The 23381-nt window shown below is 42.5% G+C and overlaps 1 protein-coding gene across 1 annotated transcript in view; it reads right to left on the bottom strand.

Annotated features, from left to right (window-relative positions):
• Window positions 1-23381, bottom strand: part of LOC121007369 (aldehyde oxidase 1-like) — a 226651-nt gene that overhangs the window by 175741 nt on the left and 27529 nt on the right. Inside the window, exon 3 of the mRNA XM_040439251.1 lies at window positions 12459-12555. Within this exon, the coding sequence (XP_040295185.1) occupies window positions 12459-12555 (97 nt within the window). The remainder of the gene's footprint in view (window positions 1-12458; window positions 12556-23381) is intronic.

Below are 23381 nucleotides of genomic sequence, written 5' to 3'. Positions count from 1 at the left end.
TGTCCTTATACCTGACCAGCAACAGGTTTCAATTGGTAAGTGCACGCATCTCACCCCTGGGGATAGGTACCTGGAGGGGGTAGGCAGGGAGGCCGCGCTGATTTTTCTGCACGGTCCCACAAGCGAACGTGGATCTGGCGGCAAGGGACCTGAACAAGGGAATGCTAGTATAAAAGTTATCCACGTACAAGTGGTAACCCTTATCTAGCAGTGGGTACGAGTTTCCCGCTAACACCCAGAGTGGGGGGACATTCTGGGGGTTGAATACGGGAATTTCGCCCCTCGTACACACGAAATTTGTAAGTGTACCCTGAGGTACTCTCACAAATTTTGTACAGCTTCACGCCATACCTCGCCCGCTTAGTGGGAATGTATTGGCGGAAACTGAGTCTCCCCTTGAACGCAACGAGAGACTCATCAACCGCGACCTCCCTTCCAGGTACGTAGGCCTGCGCAAATTTGTCCCCGAAGTGATCGATGACCAGCCGTATCTTATACAGACGGTCATAGGCAGGATCACCTCGGGGGAAACATGCTGCATTATCTGAATAATGCTGACATTTCCGGATGGCCTCAAACCAGGGACGTGTCATGACCGTACTGTAAAGTGGGGTCTGGTAGAGGACGTCCCCACTCCAGTAATGCCTGACACTGGGTTTTTGCACTAGACCCATGTGCAGCACGAGGCCCCAAAATGTCCTCATCTCGGGTGCACTGACTGGTGTCCAGCCACCGGGTCTAGCCAAAAAAGAGCCCGGGTGCTGAGCAACGAACTGTTGGGCGTACAGGTTCATCTGCTCCACCATCAGATTCACAAATGGGTCACTGAAAAAAAAACTAAAAAAGTCAATTTCAGTGAACCCCACTGTGGGTATCTGGATTCCTGGATTGCCAACAAAATCTGGAATCTCGGGCTCAAAATCCACTGGGGGACACCAGCTAAGTTCAGGGGACTCCGGTGGGCTTATTTGGTGGGCCGGGAAACCAGTACGAGCACCAGGGCGGCTCGTACTAGGGTGGGCAGTGGCGTACCTACCAGGGAATCAGGGGAAGCAGCTGCTTCAGGGTCCGGGCTGACAAGGGGCCCGGAGCAGTAGTAAACAGTCAGACTGGCCACACCCCCCTCTACTCTCACTTCACTGCTGCTTTAGAATGTCCTCGGAGCAGAGCAGGGAGATAAGCCCCGCCCATCAGCACGGACCATTAATAGAGGAGCCTGTCTGCTTAATAGTGCAGCCAGGGCTCAGTACAGTGTGCTACAGGGAGATCCTCCTCCTCTCCCTCTCTTAACTATTAGTACAGCCCAGCTTCTGCTACAGAGACTGCTCTGTAGTCGGCAGGAACAGGAGGGAGAGGGGAGACTGAATAGTGACAGAAAGTGCTGCAGAAAGAAGATGCTGTGCCTGTCACTATCAGGAGCCCATACATTCCAGGCTTATCCCTGCCAACCCTAGCTGTCCTGCATCTCATGTAGCCCCCCCCCCCCAGCTGCATTCATCTGCTGTCCTTTGCCCCCCCAGCTGCATTCATCTGCTGTCCTCTCAGTAGCCCTCCCCCCCCAGTCCTGTCCTGTGGGCCCCCTACTTATCTCATGCCCTGCCCTCTAGGCCCCCTATCCATCTGATGCCACACTCCTCTGGGCACCCATGTGCAGCTTGGGGACACCAGTATGAGGCCAGAATGGGGACTGGAAGATCACGGAGAAACGGGGAGCAGGCGAGTATGGTTTTTTCAACAACTGTACAATGCACTGCTAGTTCACATCACATTTTTGTCCCACATTTAAGGGTGGGTTCACATCACATTTTTTCCATCCGTTTAACGTATACAAAAAAACGTATTCGGATGCCTCATACTGATGCCATGACAATGACATCCGTTCACCATAGAGTTGCCACTGTATGACATCTGCCTACCCGTTTAAAAATTTGCTGTGGGGCCCAGTCATTTCTAGCTACACCACTGGTTACCAGGGGCTCAGACCATGGGGACAGACTACAGTCGGTGTCAGCCCTGCAGCAATACATAGAATGGGCGCCTATCCTACAGCAGGGGTCATACTGTGCTGTACATACAGTGTAGTGTGATGTCATGTTCACCTCTCCGGGTATATTACCCAGGAAAGCACAATTCTGCAAAAGGGACATGTTCTATCTATTGGTGGAACGGAAGTGCGGAATGGAACCCCACGGAAGCACTGTGTAGTGCTTACGTAATGTTCCGTTCCGTGATTCCGTTTCTCACCCTTCCGCATCTCTGGATTTGCGGACCCATTGAAGTTAATGGCTCTGCATCCGTGATGCGGAATGCACACGGAAGGGTGCCCATTTATTGCTGATCCGCATATGCAGTCCGCAATACGGGAATGGCTGGCCTCTTTCACACGAATGATACGGGTTGGCTCCAGATGCGTTCACGGTGCATTCAGTGAAACTCGCTCCATTTTTCAAGCAAGTTCAGTCGGTTTTGTCTACGATTGTGTTCAGTTTTTTCTGCGTGGGTGCAATGCGTTTTGATGCGTTTTTCATGCACGTGATAAAAAACTAAAAGTTTACAAACAATATCTCCTAGCAACCTGGTGGTGAGCGTGGTGACGTCGGCGCAGGTCCTGCTGAATGAAGATAGAAGATTTCTATCTTCATTCAGCAGGACCTGCTCCGACGTCACCACGCTCACCATGTTGTGAGCGCGGTGACGTCACCAAAGGTACTTTTCCTGCCAGGTCCTGAAAGAAGACGAGCCGGGCTGCGCGATCAAGTGGATGAGGTGAATAATTTAATATTTTATTATTTTTTAACCCCTCAAGCCACATGTTACTTAGCATTCTGTATTAAGAATGCTATTATTTTCCCTTTTAACCATGTTATAAGGGAAAATAATAAAGTTCGGGTCCCTATCATCTCCTAGCAACCATCTGTGAAAATCGCATTGCATCCGCAATGCTTGCGGATGCAATGCGATTTTCAAGCAGCCCCATTCACTTCTGTGGGGCCTGCGCTACGTGAAAAACGCAGAGGATAGAGCATGCTGCGACTTTTACGCAACGCACAAGTGATGTGTGAAAATCACTGATCATGTACACAGCCCCATTGAAGTGAATGGGTCCGGATTCAGTGCAGGTGCAATGCGTTCACATCACGCATTGCACCCGCGTGGAAAACACGCTCGTGTCAAAGGGGCCTAAGACTTTGACACGGCCCCCACAACAGTATGATAGAATGACACTACATGACAGATAGGGTGTGTGTGTATGTATATAATATATATAATAGGAAAAGGATGGTGTGGCAGCCTGGTCTGGTCTAAATCGTGACTAGCCAAAGGAGCGGGGTTTACACGGGGGGGGGCCCATACAAAAATTTGCTGTGGGGTCCAGTCATCTCTAGTTACGCCCCTGAGGGTGGGCCACAGGGTCCCTAGCATGTGGGGCCCCTGGCTCCGCCTGGCGGCGTCTCCGCCACCTTGGGGGCTCATCGTCATCAGATGATGATGAGTAAGATGCGGATGACAAGAGGAACGTGGGGTCATCCTCATCGGGTCTCTCGGAGTTGGAGGCAAGCTGGGCGTATGCCTCCTCCACCGACAACATCCGGCCGGCCATGGGTATGTGTGTGTGCGTGTGTATGTGCGTGCGTAAAAACTTTATTGTATGTGCGTGTGTGTGGGTGCATGGGTGTTCGCGTACTAAAAAGTAAAAAAAAAAATGGACAAGTGTTAGAAAAAAAAAAAGTTCAAACGCGGGCGATGCGCTAACAGTGGCTGGACGCTAAGAGTGCAGTGGCAGGGGGGGGTCTAGGGTCTCAAAGCTAGAAAAGAATAAATTTTGATAAATAGTTTTTTGTTTTTTTTTCCTAACTAACAATTTCCCTTCTATCCCTGCCTAACGGTGCCTCTCCCTCACTGACCCTAACCTACCTGGAGGGTGATGGGTGCCGACGGGGGGGATTGCAGGAGCCTGGTGAGGACGGTGCTGGACGGTGCAGGTGCTGAAACAGAAAGAGGAGGGGAGAGAGGAGCGCCGGGAGTTTGAATCTCCCGCCTCTCTCCAGCACCAATCAGCTCCCTGGACAGCGGCCATCAGCACCACGGCCAGCACCGCCTCTCCCAAATGCTCGGACTGTGATTGGTGGTGTGTAATCACACCACCGATCACAGTCTTTTTCCGGTTCATCGGGTCACCGGAGACCCGAATGGACCAGAAACGCAGCAAACCGCAGGTCTGAATTGACCTGCGGTTTTCTGCGATCGCCAATACATGGGGGTCACATGACTTCCCCCGCCGTTGTGACAGGATGCCCGCTGAATGATTTCAGCGGACATCCTGTTCCGATTAACCCCCACCGCCGCGCCGCAATCGCGTTTTAAACCCATGACGTACCGGTACGTCATGGGTCCTTAAGGACTCGGGAAACATGCCGTACCAGTATGTCATGCGTCCCTAAGGGGTTAAATATGAGGGTAGAACAGCTATTTAACTGTTTAAAACACCTAACTGGTGCACAGGCAGAGGAAAGAAAGTTCTGCAATCAGTCGGCTTAGGATTTTAAGTCCTTGCATGCACTGCTTCATAAAAAGGCTTGTGATCTGCAATGAGAAAGGTGATACTTCAAAGGCATCTGTGTCCTTGTATACCCTCCCTCATATATTACTGCATACAGTAATTGTCTGACCTAAACCAAAAAATGTTCTCTATGTGATGTTAGTACATACAGCCCACCTCTATATGGAATGCTGTGAATTTGACCCTGCAGCGTGAATACAAGAAGCTCTGCAAGTTGCTCAATCACTAGACTTGCATTACCATCTATTTGAAACATAGAAACATAGAATGTGTCGGCAGATAAGAACCATTTGGTCCATCTAGTCTGCCCAATATACTGAATACTATGGATAGCCCCTGGCCCTATCTTATATGAAGGATGGCCTTATGCCTATCCCATGCATGCTTAAACTCCTCCACAGCTACCACTTCTGCAGGAAGGCTATTCCATTCATCCACTACTCTCTCAGTAAAGTAATACTTCCTGATATTACTTTTAAACCTTTGCCCCTCTAATTTAAAACGATGTCCTCTTGTAGCAGTTTTTCTTCTTTTAAATATTCTCTCCTCTTTTACCTTGTTGATTCCCTTTATGTATTTAAAAGTTTCTATCATATCCCCTCTGTCTCGTCTTTCTTCCAAGCTATACATGTTAAGGTCCTTTAATCTTTCCTGGTAAGTTTTATCCTGCAATCCATGTACCAGTTTAGTAGCTCTTCTCTGAACTCTCTCCAAAGTATCAATATCCTTCTGGAGATATGGTCTCCAGTACTGAGCACAATACTCCAAATGAGGTCTCACTAGTGCTCTGTAGAGCGGCATGAGCACCTCCCTCTTTCTACTAGTAATGCCTCTCCCTATACACCCAAGCATTCTGCTAGCATTTCCTGCTGCTCTATGACATTGTCTGCCTACCTTTAAGTCTTCTGAAATAATGACCCCTAAATCCCTTTCCTCAGATACTGAGGTTAGGACTGTATCACTGATTTTATATTCTGCTCTTGGGTTTTTACGCCCTAGGTGCATTATTTTGCACTTATCCACATTAAATTTTAGTTGCCAGATTTTTGACCATTCCTCTAGTTTTCCTAAATCCTTTTCCATTTGGTGTATCCCTCCAGGAACATCAACCCTGTTACAAATCTTTGTGTCATCAGCAAAAAGACACACCTTACCATCGAGGCCTTCTGCAATTTCGCTGATAAAGATATTAAACAATATGGGTCCCATAACAGATCCCTGAGGTACCCCACTGGTAACAAGACCTTGGTCTGAATATACTCCATTGATTACAACCCTCTGTTGCCTGTCCCTCAGCCACTGCCTAATCCATTCAACAATATGGGAGTCCAAGCCCAAAGACTGCACTTTATTGATAATCCTTCTATGTGGGACAGTATCAAAAGCCTTACTAAAGTCTAGATAAGCGATGTCTACTGCACCTCTTCCATCTATTATTTTAGTCACCCAATCAAAAAAATCAATAAGATTAGTTTGACATGATCTCCCTGAAGTAAACCCATGCTGTTTTTCATCTTTCAATCCATGGGATTTTAGATGTTCCACAATCCTCTCCTTAAGTATGGTTTCCATTAATTTCCCCACTATTGATGTCAGGCTTACTGGCCTATAGTTGCCCGACTCCTCCCTACTACCTTTCTTGTGAATGGGCACAACATTTGCTAATTTCCAATCTTCTGGGACGACTCCTGTTGCCAGTGATTGGTTAAATAAATCTGTTAATGGTTTTGCTAGTTCACCGCTGAGCTCTTTTAATAGCTTTGGGTGTATCCCATCAGGCCCCTGTGACTTATTTGTATTAATTTTAGACAGCTGACTTAGAACCTCTTCCTCTGTAAAGACACATGCATCAAAAGATTCATTAGTCTTCTTTCCTAACTGAGGTCCTTCTCCTTCATTTTCCTTTGTAAAAACTGAACAGAAGTATTCATTGAGGCAGTCAGCTAGTTCTTTATCTTCTTCCATATACCTTCCTTCTATTGTTTTTAATTTGGTAATTCCTTGTTTTAGTTTCCTTTTTTCATTTATGTATCTGAAGAATGCCTTCTCGCCTTTTTTTACTGACTGAGCTAATTTTTCTTCTGCCTGCGCTTTAGAAGCTCTTATAACTTGTTTGGCCTCTCTCTGCCTAATCTTATAAATTTGTCTGTCATCCTCGTTTTTTTTTTTTTATAATTCCTAAATGCTATCTTTTTGTTTTTAATGATTTTGGCCTTTTCTTCTGAGTACCAGAGTGGTCTCTTCCTTTTTTTGCTTTTACTGACAAGCCTAATACAATTTTCTGTTGCCTTTTAATAGTGCCACTTTTAAGTAGTCCCATTTCTCCTGGACTCAAATGAAACTGTTCCAGTCTGATAGGGACTCGTATACCACTAATCTAATTTTAGAAAAGTCAGTTTTTCTAAAATCTAAAACTTTTGTTTTTGTGTGGTGTGACTCAGTCACTGTACTTATAGTAAACCACACTGACTGGTGATCACTAGATCCCAAGCTTTCCCCTACAGTAATATCCGATACCAAATTCCCATTTGTGAATACTAAATCTAAAATGGCCTCCTTCCGGGTTGGCTCCTCCACTACTTGCTGTAGAGATAATCCCAGTAGGGAATTTAGAATATCTGTACTCCTGGCAGAACTAGCTATTTTGGTTTTCCAGTTTACATCTGGAAGATTGAAGTCTCCCATAATGATAACTTCCCCCTTCAATGTCATTTTAGCTATTTCCTCAACTAGTAGATCATCTAATTCTTTGACTTGGCTAGGTGGTCTATATATCACACCTACACGAGTTACCTTTATGATTATCAAGCTGCACGGTAACCCAAACTGACTCTAAATTGTTCTTGCTAACTTGTATCAAATTAGATTTTATGCTATCTTTCACATACAGGCCCACCCCTCCCCCTTCTTGCCTTCTCTGTCTTTCCTGTATAGAGAGAACCCTGGTATTGATATATCCCAGTCATTAGTCCCCTTGAACCACGTCTCAGTAACAGCCACTACATCTATATTCTCAGATGCCATTATAGCCTCAAGTTCATTGATCTTATTCCCTAGACTGCGAGCATTTGTAGACAAGACTCTGAGCTTGTCATTTCTTAACCTTTGTGCTACTGGCCTCTTCTGGCATTGTCCCGGGGGGCAGTTGGACTGCTGGATTATCACTCTTTTGCCCCCCTTTCCTAGTTTAAATGCTTCTTAGCAAATACTTGGAACTGTTCACCGAGGACATTCGTTCCTTTGAGAGAAAGATGCAAACCATCTTTCTTGTACAGTTCTTTTCCATTCCAACAAGAGCTAACATGAGACACAAAGCCAAACCCTTGGTTCAGACACCATTCACCAAGCCATACATTGAATTCCTTAATGCCCATCTTCCTGTCATGCTGAAGGTTATGCACAGGCAAAACTGCAGAGAATGAAACAGTTGATGCAACAGTTGATGCATGGCCTTTAGTAACGTGTTTGCTATATTGGGGGCATTCCCAGATGGACAGGAACCATGTTAATCTGCCCAACAATCTGGGATTGAAATATTGGATGTAAATGCTAAGGATAGGTGCATATCTCCACTGAACAAAAATATAAACACAACAAGTGGCAGGGGGGGGTCTAGGGTCTCAAAGCTAGAAAAGAATAAATTTAGATAAAGGGTTATTTTTTTTCCCTAACTAACTTTTCCCTTCTATCCCTGCCTAACGGTGCCTGTCCCTCACTGACCCTAACCTACCTGGAGGGTGATGGGTGCATGAGGGTGATAGGTGCCAACGGGGGGGGGGATTGCAGGAGCCTGGTGAGGATGGTGCTGGACGGTGCAGGTGCTGAAAAAGAAAGAGGAGGGGAGAGAGGAGCGCCGGGAGTTTGAATCTCCCGCCTCTCTCCAGCACCAATCAGCTTCCTGGACAGCGACCATCAGTACCACGGCCAGCACCGCCTCTCCCAAATGCTCGGACTGTGATTGGCGGTGTGTCCGATCACAGTCTTTTTCCGGTTCATCGGGTCACCAGAGACCCGAATGGACCAGAAACGCAGCAAACCGCAGATCTGAATTGACATGCGGTTTTCTGCAATCGCCGATACAGGGAGGGTCACATGACTTCCCCCGCCGTTGTGACAGGATGCCCGCTGAATGATTTCAGCGGACATCCTGTTCCGATTAACCCCCACCGCGCCGCAATCGCGCTTTAAACCCATGACGTACCGGTACGTCATGGGTCCTTAAATATAAGGGTAGAACAGCTAATTAACTATTTAAAACACCTAACTGGTGCACAGGCAGAGGAAAGAAAGTTCTGCAATCAGTCGGCTTAGGATTTTAAGTCCTTGCATGCACTGCTTCATAAAAAGGCTTGTGATCTGCAATGAGAAAGGTGATACTTCAAAGGCATCTGTGTCCTTGTATACCCTCCCTCATATATTACTGCATACAGTAATTGTCTGACCTAAACCAAAAAAATTTCTCTATGTGATGTTAGTACATACAGCCCACCTCTATATGGAATGCTGTGAATTTGCCCCTGCAGCGTGAATACAAGAAGCTCTGCAAGTTGCTCAATCACTAGACTTGCATTACCATCTATTTGCATGGCCTTTAGTAACTTGGGGGCATTCCCAGATGGACAGGAACCATGTTAATCTGCCCCACAATCTGGGATTGAAATATTGGATGTATATGCTAAGCATAGGTGCATATCTACACTGAACAAAAATATAAACACAACACTTTCGGTTTTGCTCCCATTTTACATGAGCTGAACTCAAAGATCTGACATTTTCTACATACACAAAAGACCCATTACTCTTAAATATTGTTCACAAATCTGTCTAAATCTGTGTTAGTGAGCACTTCTCCTTTGCCGAGATAATCCATCCCACCTTACAGGTGTGGCATATCTAGGTGCTGATTAGACAGCATGAATATTGCACAGGTGTGCCTTAGACTGCCCACAATAAGAACCACTCTGAAATGTGCAGTTTGATCACACAGCACAATGCCACAGATGTTGCAACGTTTGAGGGAGCTTGCAATTGGCATGCTGACTGCAGGAATGTCTACCAGAGCTGTTGCCCGTGCAATGAATGTTCACTTCTCTACCATAAGCTGTCTCCAAATTTGGCAGTATATCCAACTAGTCTCACAACCGCAACATGAGGTGATGGTCGTGGATGAATGGCACAACAATGGGTCTCAGGATCTCGTCACGGTATCTCTGTGCATTCAAAATGCCATCAATAAAATGCACCTGTGTTCGTTGTCCATAACATACGCCTGCCCATACCATAACCCCACCTCTACCATGGGCCACTCAATCCACAACATTGACGTCAACAAACCGCTCGCCCACACAACGCCACACACTCTGTCTGTCATCTGCCCTGAACAGTGAAAACCGGGACTCATCCATGAACAGAACGCGTCTCCAACGTGCCAGACGCCAACGAATGTGAGTATTTTCCCACTCAAGTCGGTTACGACGACTAACTGCAGTCAGGTCCAGACCCTGATGAGGATGACGAGCATGCAGATGAGCTTCCCTGAGACGGTTTCTGACAGTTTGTGTAGAAATTCTTTGGTTATGCAAACCGATTGTTGCTGCAGCTGTCCGGATGGCTGGTCTCAGACGATCATTCAGGTGAACATGCTGGTTGTGGAGGTCCTGGGCTGGTGTGGTTACACGTGGTCTATGGTTGTGAGGCCGGTTGTATGTACTGCCAAATTCTCTGAAATGCCTTTGAAGACGGCTTATGGTAGAGAAATGAACATTCATTGCACATGTAACAGCTCTGGTAGACATTACTGCAGTCAGCATGCCAATTACACACTCCCTCAAACGTTGTGACATCTGTGGCATTGTGCTGTGTGATCAAACTGCACATTTCAAAGTGGACTTTTATTTTGGGCAGTCTAAGGCACACCTGTGCAATATTCATGCTGTCTAATCAGCACCTTAATATGCCACACCTGTGAGGTGGGATAGATTATCTCGGCAAAGGAGAAGTGCTCACTAACACAGATGTAGACAGATTTGTGAACAATATTTGAGACTAATGGGTCTTTTGCGTAGGTAGAAAATTTTTCTGATCTTTGAGTTCAGCTCATGCAACTGAAAGTGTTGCGTTGTTTTTGTTCAGTGTACATGGTGTCTAACCATTTTTAAAGCTACGTTTATATCTGTTAGAGATGCTCTGGCCGCCTGATCCAGCATAAATGGCGGCTGTCTGCTGGATAAAAACTGCTGCATGCAAAGGTATTTGTCTGGCTGAAACATGGCATTTATACCAGAAAGAGGCCGGACCTCTGCCAGATCCCATTCTAGTCAGTAGGAATCTGGCAGAGATTTGTTGATCCGGACCTGTGAACACCGGCAGGCTATTTTCTGCCGGAACAGCCTGCCGGTAATGTTCACCAGAGGTGTGAACATAGCCTTAGTTTTTCACTGATTGTCATGAGATTGGTATACCTAACAGAAAGCCGGCTACGCCACTGCTGTGAGCTCTATGAGAGTTATAGCCAAGCTTCATCCCACTTCTTGCCAATTTAACAAATGTCCATTTCGGATATTCCAGTGCCCAGTGAGATCACTTGGGTGCTGCGCACGTGGTACCAATATGGTTTCTGCATGCTGGTACACAGTTTTACATGACCATGGCATCTTGAAGCTAACAGTGGAACATTATTTTATTTTTAAATTTTTTAGTCATTATCTATCAATGTCTTTTACAGCTTCAGTTGGCTATTATTCGACTAGATTACATATACAGTTTGCATCTGTAGGGAACACGGATTTTGGCCACGTACTAAACAGGTCATTTCACATAGGCCAGATTCAGACAGTGTTGTGGAAAAACATAAAAAAGTGATGTGAACAATAGGTCATTTTCTGATGACACATTTCCTTTAAGGTAATATAAAAGCTTAGGACAGAAGTTTCCGCAGTAATTAATTCCGATAAATTGTTTTCTATGTATAAAGGACTTTGGGAGATCTCTGCCAATCCCCCCACACTCATGCCCACTCAGCTTGATAGCATCTCCATGTTGTGAATGGGGAGAGGGGACAAAGTCACTGCCAGACGCCTCGGTTAGCAGCTTATCTGCCTATGTCAGGTTCACATCACCGTTTTGTTTTCCCTTCTGTATTTTAGACGAAAAATAAAGGGCGTTGTTTATGATCAGAAATATGCCTACATTAGGCTTATTTCTGGCGCAGAGTGCGGCGCAGAGGTCATTTGCGTCACAATCTGCGACTTTTCCGGACTCATGCCAGGTGTAAAAAAGTGTTTTAGGTGTAGAAAATGGTGTAAATGTAAACCAGCAAGGAGGCTGTCTTACGTTTAGACCAGCACTGGATCCCCCAAAGGTATGTAGAGTCCGGCACCTCAACAGAACTTCAGCGGATCCATCCTGCACAGGGGCTTATTAAGACCAGCGTCCAAAACTCAGGTCTTAATAAATGACTTCCAAGTCCTCATGGAAGATATTTTCTTCTATCTAAAACAACAGATCTCAGATAAAAACGGATGCAAAATTAGCATAATAGATACTCAAAATAAAAGATCTGTTTTTTTTTCTTTGTTTTCTGTTCTACTGATGGGTCAGAAGAACGGAAAACAAAAAGGTGATGTGATTTGTGAACCTTTCCTAAAAACAAAAGGATAAGGTACTTAAAATCTAACTGTCCAATCCATACCCCTCCCAACATCAGGGCCGAGTCTGGACTACCTCATAAATATTAAATGGTCGGCCAATCCCATCGAAATCAGGCCAGAATGTGCGTTTTAGAATAAAGTGAATCCTATTTTCAGATGACACAAAACAAAAACTATGAAAGAAATGTTGTGTAGTCACTTATTTTATAAATGTCTTAGTATTTTCTCATGAGTTTGGAAAAGGATACAGGATTTTCTTAGACACTGGATGAATGGAAGACACCATGACTGTGCAGGCCCCACAGCCACCTACTCCGCAGCCACTTTTTGTACCAGTAAGACGCACTGATTTAGATACAGTTAAGGCAAATATTCAGAATATATACTTTATATGTAGTCATGTATGATCAAAATGGAGGCAAGTCATAGAAGGCATCATAGTACAGGGTACTGAAAATAAATACAAGGGCAATAATAAATTCTCCACACATTCAGTTTACACATGAGAGAAGGCTCGGTATTTACTGTGTGATCTGGTAAACCAGTTTCTCCTATTCTTATTTAATCATCAAGTTTGTGTTTTAATTCTTTGCTACTTTCAAGATCTCTGCTTGCTGTTAACTAATTTCTATTCAGTGCCAGGGGCCCAAGTGCGATAGGAAATATATAACAAAAGACTAAACATGATTGATCTATGGTTGAAACAGGTTAATTAAGTATATGAAAGCTAGCCACTGACAAAGAGCAAGTCTCTTGAGTCATTAGAAAGCAGAAAGTTGCATAACTTTTTATAATACAAGGATTATGCATTCATTTATTTATTTTATGCATTTATATAGTGCTGCTATATTCTGCAGCGCTTCACAGACATTATCATCAGGCTGTCCCCAATGGGGATTACAATCTAAGGTCCCTATCTTTATGTCTTTGGAGTGTGTGAGGTAACCCACGCAAACATGTGAAGAACATACAAACTCCATGCAAATGTTGTCCATGGTTGGATTCAAACCTTGGACCCCAGCTGTCACGAGTGATGTTGCAGATAGCTGGAAGTTATGGATAAACATCCGACTGGCTTGATCCCAAACTAAGGAGCATAAAGGTGACCCCTATAAAACCCTAAGAGTTCACCCTGACTGCTAAGCACATAGAAGGGTCTCAGAGGTAGACGATTGCATGCCCTCGTACCTAGACTGTGTGACACCTGAAAACCCTATAATAGTGAGGGGACACGACCACCGGCTCCCTGCACTTAATACGGAGGGAGTCAGGGTCACCTAGAATCAAGCCAGCAAGGAAACACAATACATGAAAGGACTTATCTGAACAAGCAGCTACAGAAGTCTCCAGCAGTGAACACTTCAATCCAGGAAGTAGTATAAACCGCAAAGTGAGGCAGTATGGGAGGGAATATAAAGGAAATAGGATTAGTCTAAATAGGTGACACCTGGGAGAAGGAAATGAGATGACAAAGTGAAACCAAAACAGAGAACATCATGCAAGAGGTAGAAAAGGACGTCTGTCAGACCTTCTCACAGAAGTGGCAGTGACACCAGCACTGCAAGGCACCGGTGCTAACCACTGAGCCACCGTGCTGCCTCATTTACATAAATTTGGACAAGCCACTCAGATTAAATAATCCCATAATTACATTATGCAAAGTAATTCATTGCATAATACCATGAGTCGATTTCACATCCAGTGTTTAATTGTGCATTTCGTGTTGTGTAATGATTGTTTTTGCTGCATTTTGTGTTCTAAATGCTGTGCCCTAATGCTTGTTGGAAGAAAAATACTAGAATGTCGACATAAACATTGTTTTATATTTAATGTCTCAGTGGTGCTTTATGGCATTTTTTATGAAATTGTTAAAAGGTGAGGGTATGGTGTTTTTTCTGTGTTTTATGCAAAACTCAAGGGAATACTTGTGCAAAATAACCCAGAAATGACACAAAAAATGCACAAAAGGACACATTTTTTCTAAAAAGATTTTAAAATGCCAAATCATTTCTGAAAGATTCCACAACAGGGTTCTGGTTTGAACTCTGACTCATGCACACAGTAGAACATAAATCACGAGGGGGAGAGGGGATAACTTGGTGGAGGATTTCTATCACTAGGGCAGTCTATATCTTTCACCACATGTCACATGACCATATTTGTGTAGGTCTGTAAGCCAATGAGTGGAGTAGCCAAGCTCCTCACAGGAAGAAAGTGTGAGCTGTTCTGTGTGTCTGGGGCCTGAATTCATTTAGGGGGTCAAGTCTGAGATCTAGATTTATTTAGGGGAGTTTGGTCTAGGGTCTGCATAGACTGCATTTATTTATAGTTCAATCAGTTTTTATTGATTTATTCAAGCAGATTAGCAATAATAATTACAAAGCATTGTAAGAGGCAATTGTGAAAAACACATGAAAGATGTAATATATACAAAGATATAAGACATTATTAATGTTGATTAGTATCCACTTATGAAACATTTGAGAATATGAGTATAATAAGGAGAACTAAAAAAAATAAACAAATAACAAAAATGTAGGAGTAAGGAAACAAGAAGGAGGATAGAAGGGGAGACAAGACAGAGACATTAGGTAAGGAACCCGGATATCGGGAGAATGCATGGAGACAAGATAGACTGCATTTATTTAAAGAGTATGGTGTTGTGTTTGTCTTTATGGGGTCTTGGGTCTGTAGTTGTTTTGCTGATCTGTTTTTGGGTCTGATTTGGAAATCTGTAGATCTGTAGTTATTCTAGGGTACACATTTATTCAAGGGTCTGTATTCTGAGGTTTATCCGAAAGTATGTATTTAATCTGGGGTACATGTTTATATATACACTGCTCAAAAAAATAAAGGGAACACAAAAATAACACATCCTAGATCTGAATTAATTAAATATTCTTCTGAAATACTTTGTTCTTTACATAGTTGAATGTGCTGACAACAAAATCACACAAAAAAAAAATATGGAAATCAAATTTTTTAACCCATGGAGGTCTGGATTTGGAGTCACCCTCAAAATTAAAGTGGAAAAACACACTACAGGCTGATCCAACTTTGATGTAATGTCCTTAAAACAAGTCAAAATGAGGCTCAATAGTGTGTGTGGCCTCCACGTGCCTGTTTGACCTCCCTACAACGCCTGTGCATGCTCCTGATGAGGTGGCAGACGGTCTCCTGAGGGATCTCCTCTCAGACCTGGACTAAAGCATCTGCCAACTCCTGGACAGTCTGTGGTGCAACGTGACATTGGTGGATAGAGCGAGACGTGATGTCCCAGATGTGCTCAATTGGATTCAGGTCTGGGGAACGGGCGGGCCAGTCCATAGCATCAATGCCTTCGTCTTGCAGGAACTGCTGACACACTCCAGCCACATGAGGTCTAGCATTGTCTTGCATTAGGAGGAACCCAGGGCCAACCGCACCAGCATATGGTCTCACAAGGGGTCTGAGGATCTCATCTCGGTACCTAATGGCAGTCAGGCTACCTCTGGTGAGCACATGGAGGGCTGTGCAGCCCTCCAAAGAAATGCCACCCCACACCATTACTGACCCAATGCCAAACCGGTCATGCTGGAGGATGTTGCAGGCAGCAGAACGTTCTCCACGGCATCTCCAGAGTCTGTCACATGTGCTCAGTGTGAACCTGCTTTCATCTGTGAAGAGCACAGGGCGCCGTTTGAGCAGACACATGCACATTTGTGGCCTGCTGGAGGTCATTTTGCAGGGCTCTGGCAGTGCTCCTCCTGTTCCTCCTTGCACAAAGGCGGAGGTAGCGGTCCTGCTGCTGGGTTGTTGCCCTCCTACGGCCTCCTCCACGTCTCCTGATGTACTGGCCTGTCTCCTGGTAGCGCCTCCATACTCTGGACACTACGCTGACAGACACAGCAAACCTTCTTGCCACAGCTCGCATTGATGTGCCATCCTGGATAAGCTGCACTACCTGAGCCACTTGTGTGGGTTGTAGACTCCGTCTCATGCTACCACTAGAGTGAAAGCACCGGCAGCATTCAAAAGTGACCAAAACATCAGCCAGTAAGCATAGGAACTGAGAAGTGGTCAGGTCACCACCTGCAGAACCACTCCTTTATTGGGGGTGTCTTGCTAATTGCCTATAATTTCCACCTGTTGTCTATCCCATTTGCACAACAGCATGTGAAATTGATTGTCACTCTGTGTTGCTTCCTAAGTGGACAGTTTGATTTCACAGAAGTGTGATTGACTTAGAGTTACATTGTGTTGTTTAAGTGTTCCCTTTATTTTTTTGAGCAGTGTATATATATATATATATATATATATATATATATATATATACACACACACAGACAGACATTAATAGCTGTGTGTTGAGTTATTTTGAGGGCACACCAAATTTACACTTACACCAGTTGTACACTGACTACTTTACATTGTATCAAAGTGCCATATCTTCAGTGTTGCCCCTCTAAAAGATATACTAAAATATTTTAAAAAATGTGAGTAGTGATGGGCGAACATCGGCCGGGATGATTCGCGAACGCGCGTTTGCAATCAAATATTCGTGAACCGCGCGTTCGGGTGGGCCCCATTCACTTTAATGGCAGACAAACCTGAAAAACCTTCAGGTCATATTTGCAAACACTTACTAGAAATACACATAAAGTCCCACAACTAGGACATTGATATACCAGAGGGGGATCATTGGCAAAAATTCCCACAAAAAATATGCATTTTAATCAGGGACCATTTTTATACGTCTTAAAGGGAAACTTTCAAAAATGTGCCCTGCTGGAGCCTAGAAAATTTTTATTTCCTATCGGTTTGATTTATACAAATGTGCAGCACTCCACGTTTTTGTATCCTGCAGAGTCCATAAAAAAAATACATACGTTAACGTAATTTTTTTTTCTACCTTGGAACTGTATGGTGAACGGACGCCACTGTACGACATCAGTCTGAGGCATCTGTTAACGCATACATTTTTGGTATGCATTAAATGGATGGCAAAAATTGGATGTGAACCCAGCCCTAGTGTCAGAATAAGCACCAGTAAACATCGGAGCAGCGTGGCAGAGAGGGGAGGCCGCCATGTACTGACCGAGCGCTACCTGGTCCTGGTGGTCAGAGATGAGGACTGTGTTTCCCAATGATCATTTTCTACTGGGAAATACAGTATAATACACTAGAATCTATATAATATAAAGATATTAGCTCTACCCCCGAATAATAAACGCAATTAGATGGTCATTTATTATATAGAAATACGTCTATGTTAGGCGTATTTCTGACACAGATTGTGGCGCAAGGGTCCTTAGCACCACAATCTGCATATTTTTCCTGCTTATGCCAGGTCTAAAAAAGGATGGTGTGGGCAGGGTAAGAGATACAGTTATGACCATCCAGTTATTGGATAACACCACCATACACTGACCGGATAACACCTCTGCACAGTGAACGGATAACACTGCCATACCGTGACCGGATAAAAGGGTATAAGAGGGCACAGTACAGAGAATGACTAGGGGCACTGCACAGGTTGTGGTAAAAGGGCACAATGCAGGGTATAAGGGGGCACAGTACGGGATGAGGGGCACAATATGGGGTGGGGAGCACAGTCACATGACCCGGTGACATTAGAAGGTCCTTATGGTGAATGCAGTTCATAAGCCACCATAATGAGAGACAGAGGAGTGAGACAAGAGTGTGATTATGTGGCTAGATATAAAAAATGTAACTGTCGGCCAGTACAGACCCCAAAAATTATCCAATAGGCATTCACCTGACAGCAAAGAACTTTGGATTCTGTGGCTGGAGGTACATTAGGCGGTCACAGGATTAAAATGTAACTGTCGGCCAGTATAGCCCCAAAAATTTGGCAATAGGCATTCACCTGACAGCAAAGAACTTTGGATTCTGTGACTGGAGGTACATTAGGCGGTCACAGGATAAATATGTAACTGTCGGCCAGTACAGGCCCCAAAAATTAGCCAATAGGCATTTAGCTGACAGCAAAGAACTTTGGATTTTGTGGCTGGAGGTGTATTAGGCGGTCACAGGATAAATATGTAACTGTCGGCCAGTATAGGCCCCAAAAATTAGGCAATAAGCATTCACCTGACAGCAAAGAACTTTGAAATCTGTGGCTGGAGGTGCATTAGGCAGTTACAGGATAAATATGCAACTGTCAGCCAGTACAGACCCCAAAAATTAGCCAATAGGCATTCACCTGACAGCAAAGAACTTTGGATTCTGTGGCTGAAGGTACATTAGGCGGTCACAGGATAAATATGTAACTGTCGGCCAGTACAGGCCCCAAAAATTAGGCATTCACATGACATAAAAGGCCTTTTATGTCGCTGTATATACATGAGGCAAGGACAATTCTTTGAAAGAGAAGTGTTTGAGGAATAGCTCACTCTGTGTGCAAACAAGGAACCAGGTGCTCTAGGCCAGAGGATCTGTATCACCCTTACAGATAAATGTAAAATAAATAAATTGGACTGGCACTCTGTATGTGTGGTAATGGAATAAATACAGTAAATGATGTAATAAAAGGTGATCACAATTTAATTCCTAAACAAAAATACAATAAAATGCACAATAGGATAAAACATATATGAACGCTAAAATATGAATAGCAGCACTGATATGGTGGTACGTTCGTTAATCTATGATATGAAGTTCATCTATGGTATAAAGTTCATATATTCGGACCACCAAACTTGGTTGGGTATAGTGGTTGTCCTTTCAATCACAAAATTTTGTAGGTGCAAAAGAACGCAAATGAGCGTGATGATTGTGCAGTTTGGGCACAAAGTATATGTGCTGCCGAAACTTCAGCACAGATGAGTTGTCCCCTGAATAGCGGTAAATTGCAGTCACTGTAATGCAGTACACCAAGGTAAGAAAGATATCGGATATTACCTTGAGCCAGCTGAAGTGGAAAACAGAGTCACTCACATATATGGTGCGGCTGATCCCGTACTTGGAGATAAACGCCGAAGCGTGCTGCTTGCTTAGCCGTCTGTATCGCAGAGTATGCTGCGTCCCACGTGATCCGTGACGTCTCCGGTCTGGGACTTCTGGCAGAGTATCGCGAGATCTGGTGCGGCAATCAGAATAGCAAGAGCTATGCTCGGCAGGTCCTAGATGGAGTTTTTTTCACTGGAGCGCTCCAGTTATTACAATGGACTGTTCACAGATTTCTTCATCTGTGTATCCGGAGAAGGCCTTGATTATAATGGGAGTGTATCAGCTTGTTACGCCAGACGCATTTCGGGGACCTCTTCCCCTTCCTCAGTGGCAGCTGATCTCCCAAACTTTGGAATGAGTTTATATAGACCGCAAAGAGAAATACAAAAAGCGGTTTGGATTCCCAGTTTCAATTATTTGTTCATTATTCCATTTATCATGGATACTGGGACACAAAAAGCGGTCTGGATTTCCAAATTTCAAGATTTTATAATAAGTGCTATTCTGTGCGTTTTTGATGCGGTATTTTGCAACAATGTTTGATTCGGACCTAATTCAATGCTTGTTAAAAGATACATTAAATAAATATAATAAATGATACTGCAGTAATTATTTATATATAAAAAATATATAGAATACTAATCTATTCATCAGATCATTAAATTTGAATAAAAACATATAACATACATACAAGTAAATACAAATATAAATAGTTAAGATATATATATATATATATATATATATATATATATATATATATATATATATGGAAATAAAAATATGAAAATGTGAAAATGAAATAAAAAATATATCTATATATATATATAAAAATATAAAAACACATAATGATGATACATGTTGCTTGATGTCCCAAGATTTGCAGGATTTCAGTATTCAGACATATTCAAAAAAAGTGAATGTATTTATTCTATTACCACACATACAGAGTGCCAGTCCAATTTATTTATTTATTTATTTATTTTACATTTATCTGTAAGGGTGATACAGATCCTCTGGCCTAGAGCACCTGGTTCCTTGTTTGCACACAGAGTGAGCTATTCCTCAAACACTTCTCTTTCAAGCCTACTTTTTCACCCTATTTGGAATTTAGCTCCTCTGTTTGTAAATATGGATGTGTGGAACCATATGGAACACAAAATTAAGAAAGTTGATACATATATGTTTGATGTCCCTGAAGGAACGGATTCATCAGCAAATAGAGCAAAATCTACAGCTGAGGTATTCAGGGAATTAGAGACCCTATTACTAAAACAATTAAGACAATACTGGGAAATTAAATCTTTGAAACAATATTTAAACCAAAATACAATACCAAAAGGTTTACAACTATTTAAAATACCAGCTCAAGATTTATGGAGCGAGGAATTTAACCAAGAATGGGACAAATTTTTAGATACTCAATCACGGGGGCTAATTGAATTAATAATAAAACGCAGAACCCAAATTCTTGCCATAATAGGTGAAAAAATTAATCAAATTAAAGGGGATATGGAACGTCTAGCGAAAGATGAAACATACAATAACTGGCAAGAAAGAATCTGCAGAAGTTTAGACAAAACTGAACAGGATATTATTTTCAAAAAAAGTAAAAAACTTAGAAAGTTTGATATACAGGAAAGCAAATCAAAATCAAATGAAACAGTATTAGACACTCAAAATACTGTAGAAATAATCCCCAATGAAAAACAAAGGTACAATATACCAGTAAGAAACAGATTTGAAAATTTCACAGAGCAAGTTTTTTTAGATCGAACTCCACCTCACCACTCCACACGACCGAAACACAGGAGATCACCATCCCCATTATCCCCAATTCACAAACACACTCCCCCCCCCAAAACACCCTTACAATTTAAGATATCACAACCCACATACAGAGAATCACCAACAAGGACACCCACGAGCACCGAGATACAGAGAACAACAGTTTATAACACCGATACACCAACAGCACTACTCCAATCAAAGAGACCAAAGAAAACACGTAGAGGACGTAAAAAGACACAAAAACTACAGAAAAGATTATTAGAGAAAGATAATATTATCAATTTGAGTGATGCAGTTTTAACCCAAACACAAATATCGCTCTTAAATAAAGGTCTTAAATTCGCCCCATCTACGAAGTTAAACAAATTTGACACTTATATTGGTATACAAAAATTTATCAAAAATATGTGCCTAAAAAAATATTTTTTAAAAAACCCGTTGGTCCCACAAATATGTACAATTGAAAAATTCCAACATACTCTATTTAAAAACAAATCTAAAAAATTTCCCAGAAATGAAATAGGCCCAGAAATAGCAGGCTTCCAAAAATGTGTTGAAATGGATTTGAGAAAATTGAAAGAAAAACAAACACATAATAATAATTTATCAAAAAAAGAAGCACTGGCAATGAGAGAATTACAGGACAGTGAAGAAATTACGATACGCCCCGCCGATAAGGGGGGCGCTATAGTAATTTTAAACACCCAGGATTACAATAAAGAGTGTTTAAGACATCTATCCGATGCAGAAACCTATAAGATATTAAAAGGGGATCCAACTGTCTCTTTTAAAGAAAAATTACTCAATTTTTGTACCAAAGGACTAGATTTAGAAATCCCTAATAAAACAGAATTCAATTTTATTATGGGAACACCTGGTAGGTTACCAGTGTTATATTGCCTACCTAAGGTACATAAAGATGCGACCTGTCCACCAGGTCGTCCCATAATATCTGGCATCGGATCTTTAACCTCGAACTTGTCTAAATATATAGACTCGTGGTTACAACCGATAGTCAAAAATACAAAATCATATTTAAAGGACACTACAGAAATTATTGAAGCCTTAGAAAAATTAAAGGTAGAAGACAATTGGATCCTAGCAACCCTAGATATCAAATCACTATATACAGTGATTAACCACAACCAAGGTCTCCATGCTCTTAGAGCTCAATTAGGGAAAGAAAATTTAAAACCGGAACAATCAGAATTTATTGCGGAAGGTGTTAAACATATATTGGAACACAATTATTTCTTTTTTAAGGACAATTATTACCTCCAGATCACGGGGACTGCCATGGGCACCAGGTTTGCCCCCAGTTATGCTAACTTGTTTCTGGCCCATTGGGAAGAAACGTTCATTGATCCCAACATAGGGGGCAACCTGGTGCTCTGGCGCAGATATATTGATGACGTCATCCTGATCTGGAGAGGTAATGAAATTAGCCTATGTTCCTTCATTTCCGAGATAAATAAGAATGTGTATAATTTAACCTTCACAGCAAATATAAATCAGTTAGAAACGGAATTCCTTGATCTAAATATAATGAAAAAAGAAGATAAATATATATGTCGTACGTTTCAGAAAAAGACAGCTAAAAATGGGTATATATTATACTCGAGCTGCCATTTGCCACATTGGCTGACGAATGTACCTTTTGGACAGTTTCGTCGTCTGAAAAGAAACTGTACAGAAGACCTACAATATCAAAAAGAAGCCGAACTATTGAAGGATAAATTTACGGACAAGAGATACCCTATACATATCCTAGAAACAGCAATACAGAAAGTAAACAAGATACCAAGAGAAACCTTTTTCAGTAAAGACTCCAAAATTCCAGATAACCGGATAACAAATAAAACTACGGATAATAAGGCGGATTTTAGGATTATATTACCTTTCTCCACTCAATATAGAAAAATAGATCGTATTATTAACAAATATTGGCACCTATTAACACAGGACAAAATAATTGGTTCACTTTTACCATTAAAACCAAAAATCACATATACACGAGCACAGAATCTGGGTTTAAAAATTGCACCTTCAATTAAATATAATCCTAAAAAAACCGCTTTAAAAGGAAATTGGATGAGTCTTAAAGGATTTTATAGATGCGGGAAATGCCAAGGATGCAAGATAACCAACTTTGCAAGAAAGACCGCGGATATTAATTCATCTCAAAATACTTTCTCCTTGACGGTAAAAAGCTTTCTCACTTGCAACTCTTCCAGTGTAATCTATCTCATCCAATGTCTGTGTGGGAAACAGTACATTGGTAGGACAAAACGATGCCTAAAAACTAGGATAAGTGAACATCTGCGGAATATCAGAAATGGATACATAAAACATTCACTATCCAAACATTTTAAAGAGGTCCATAATAAAGACCCAACAGGGATGTTTTTTATGGCATTACAAAAGATCGATAC

This window comes from Bufo bufo, chromosome 7 (assembly GCF_905171765.1).
Source record: "Bufo bufo chromosome 7, aBufBuf1.1, whole genome shotgun sequence".
Lineage (NCBI taxonomy): Eukaryota > Metazoa > Chordata > Amphibia > Anura > Bufonidae > Bufo > Bufo bufo.
Note: the sequence above shows the minus strand (reverse complement) of the source record. Positions and strands in the feature narration are given on the sequence as shown.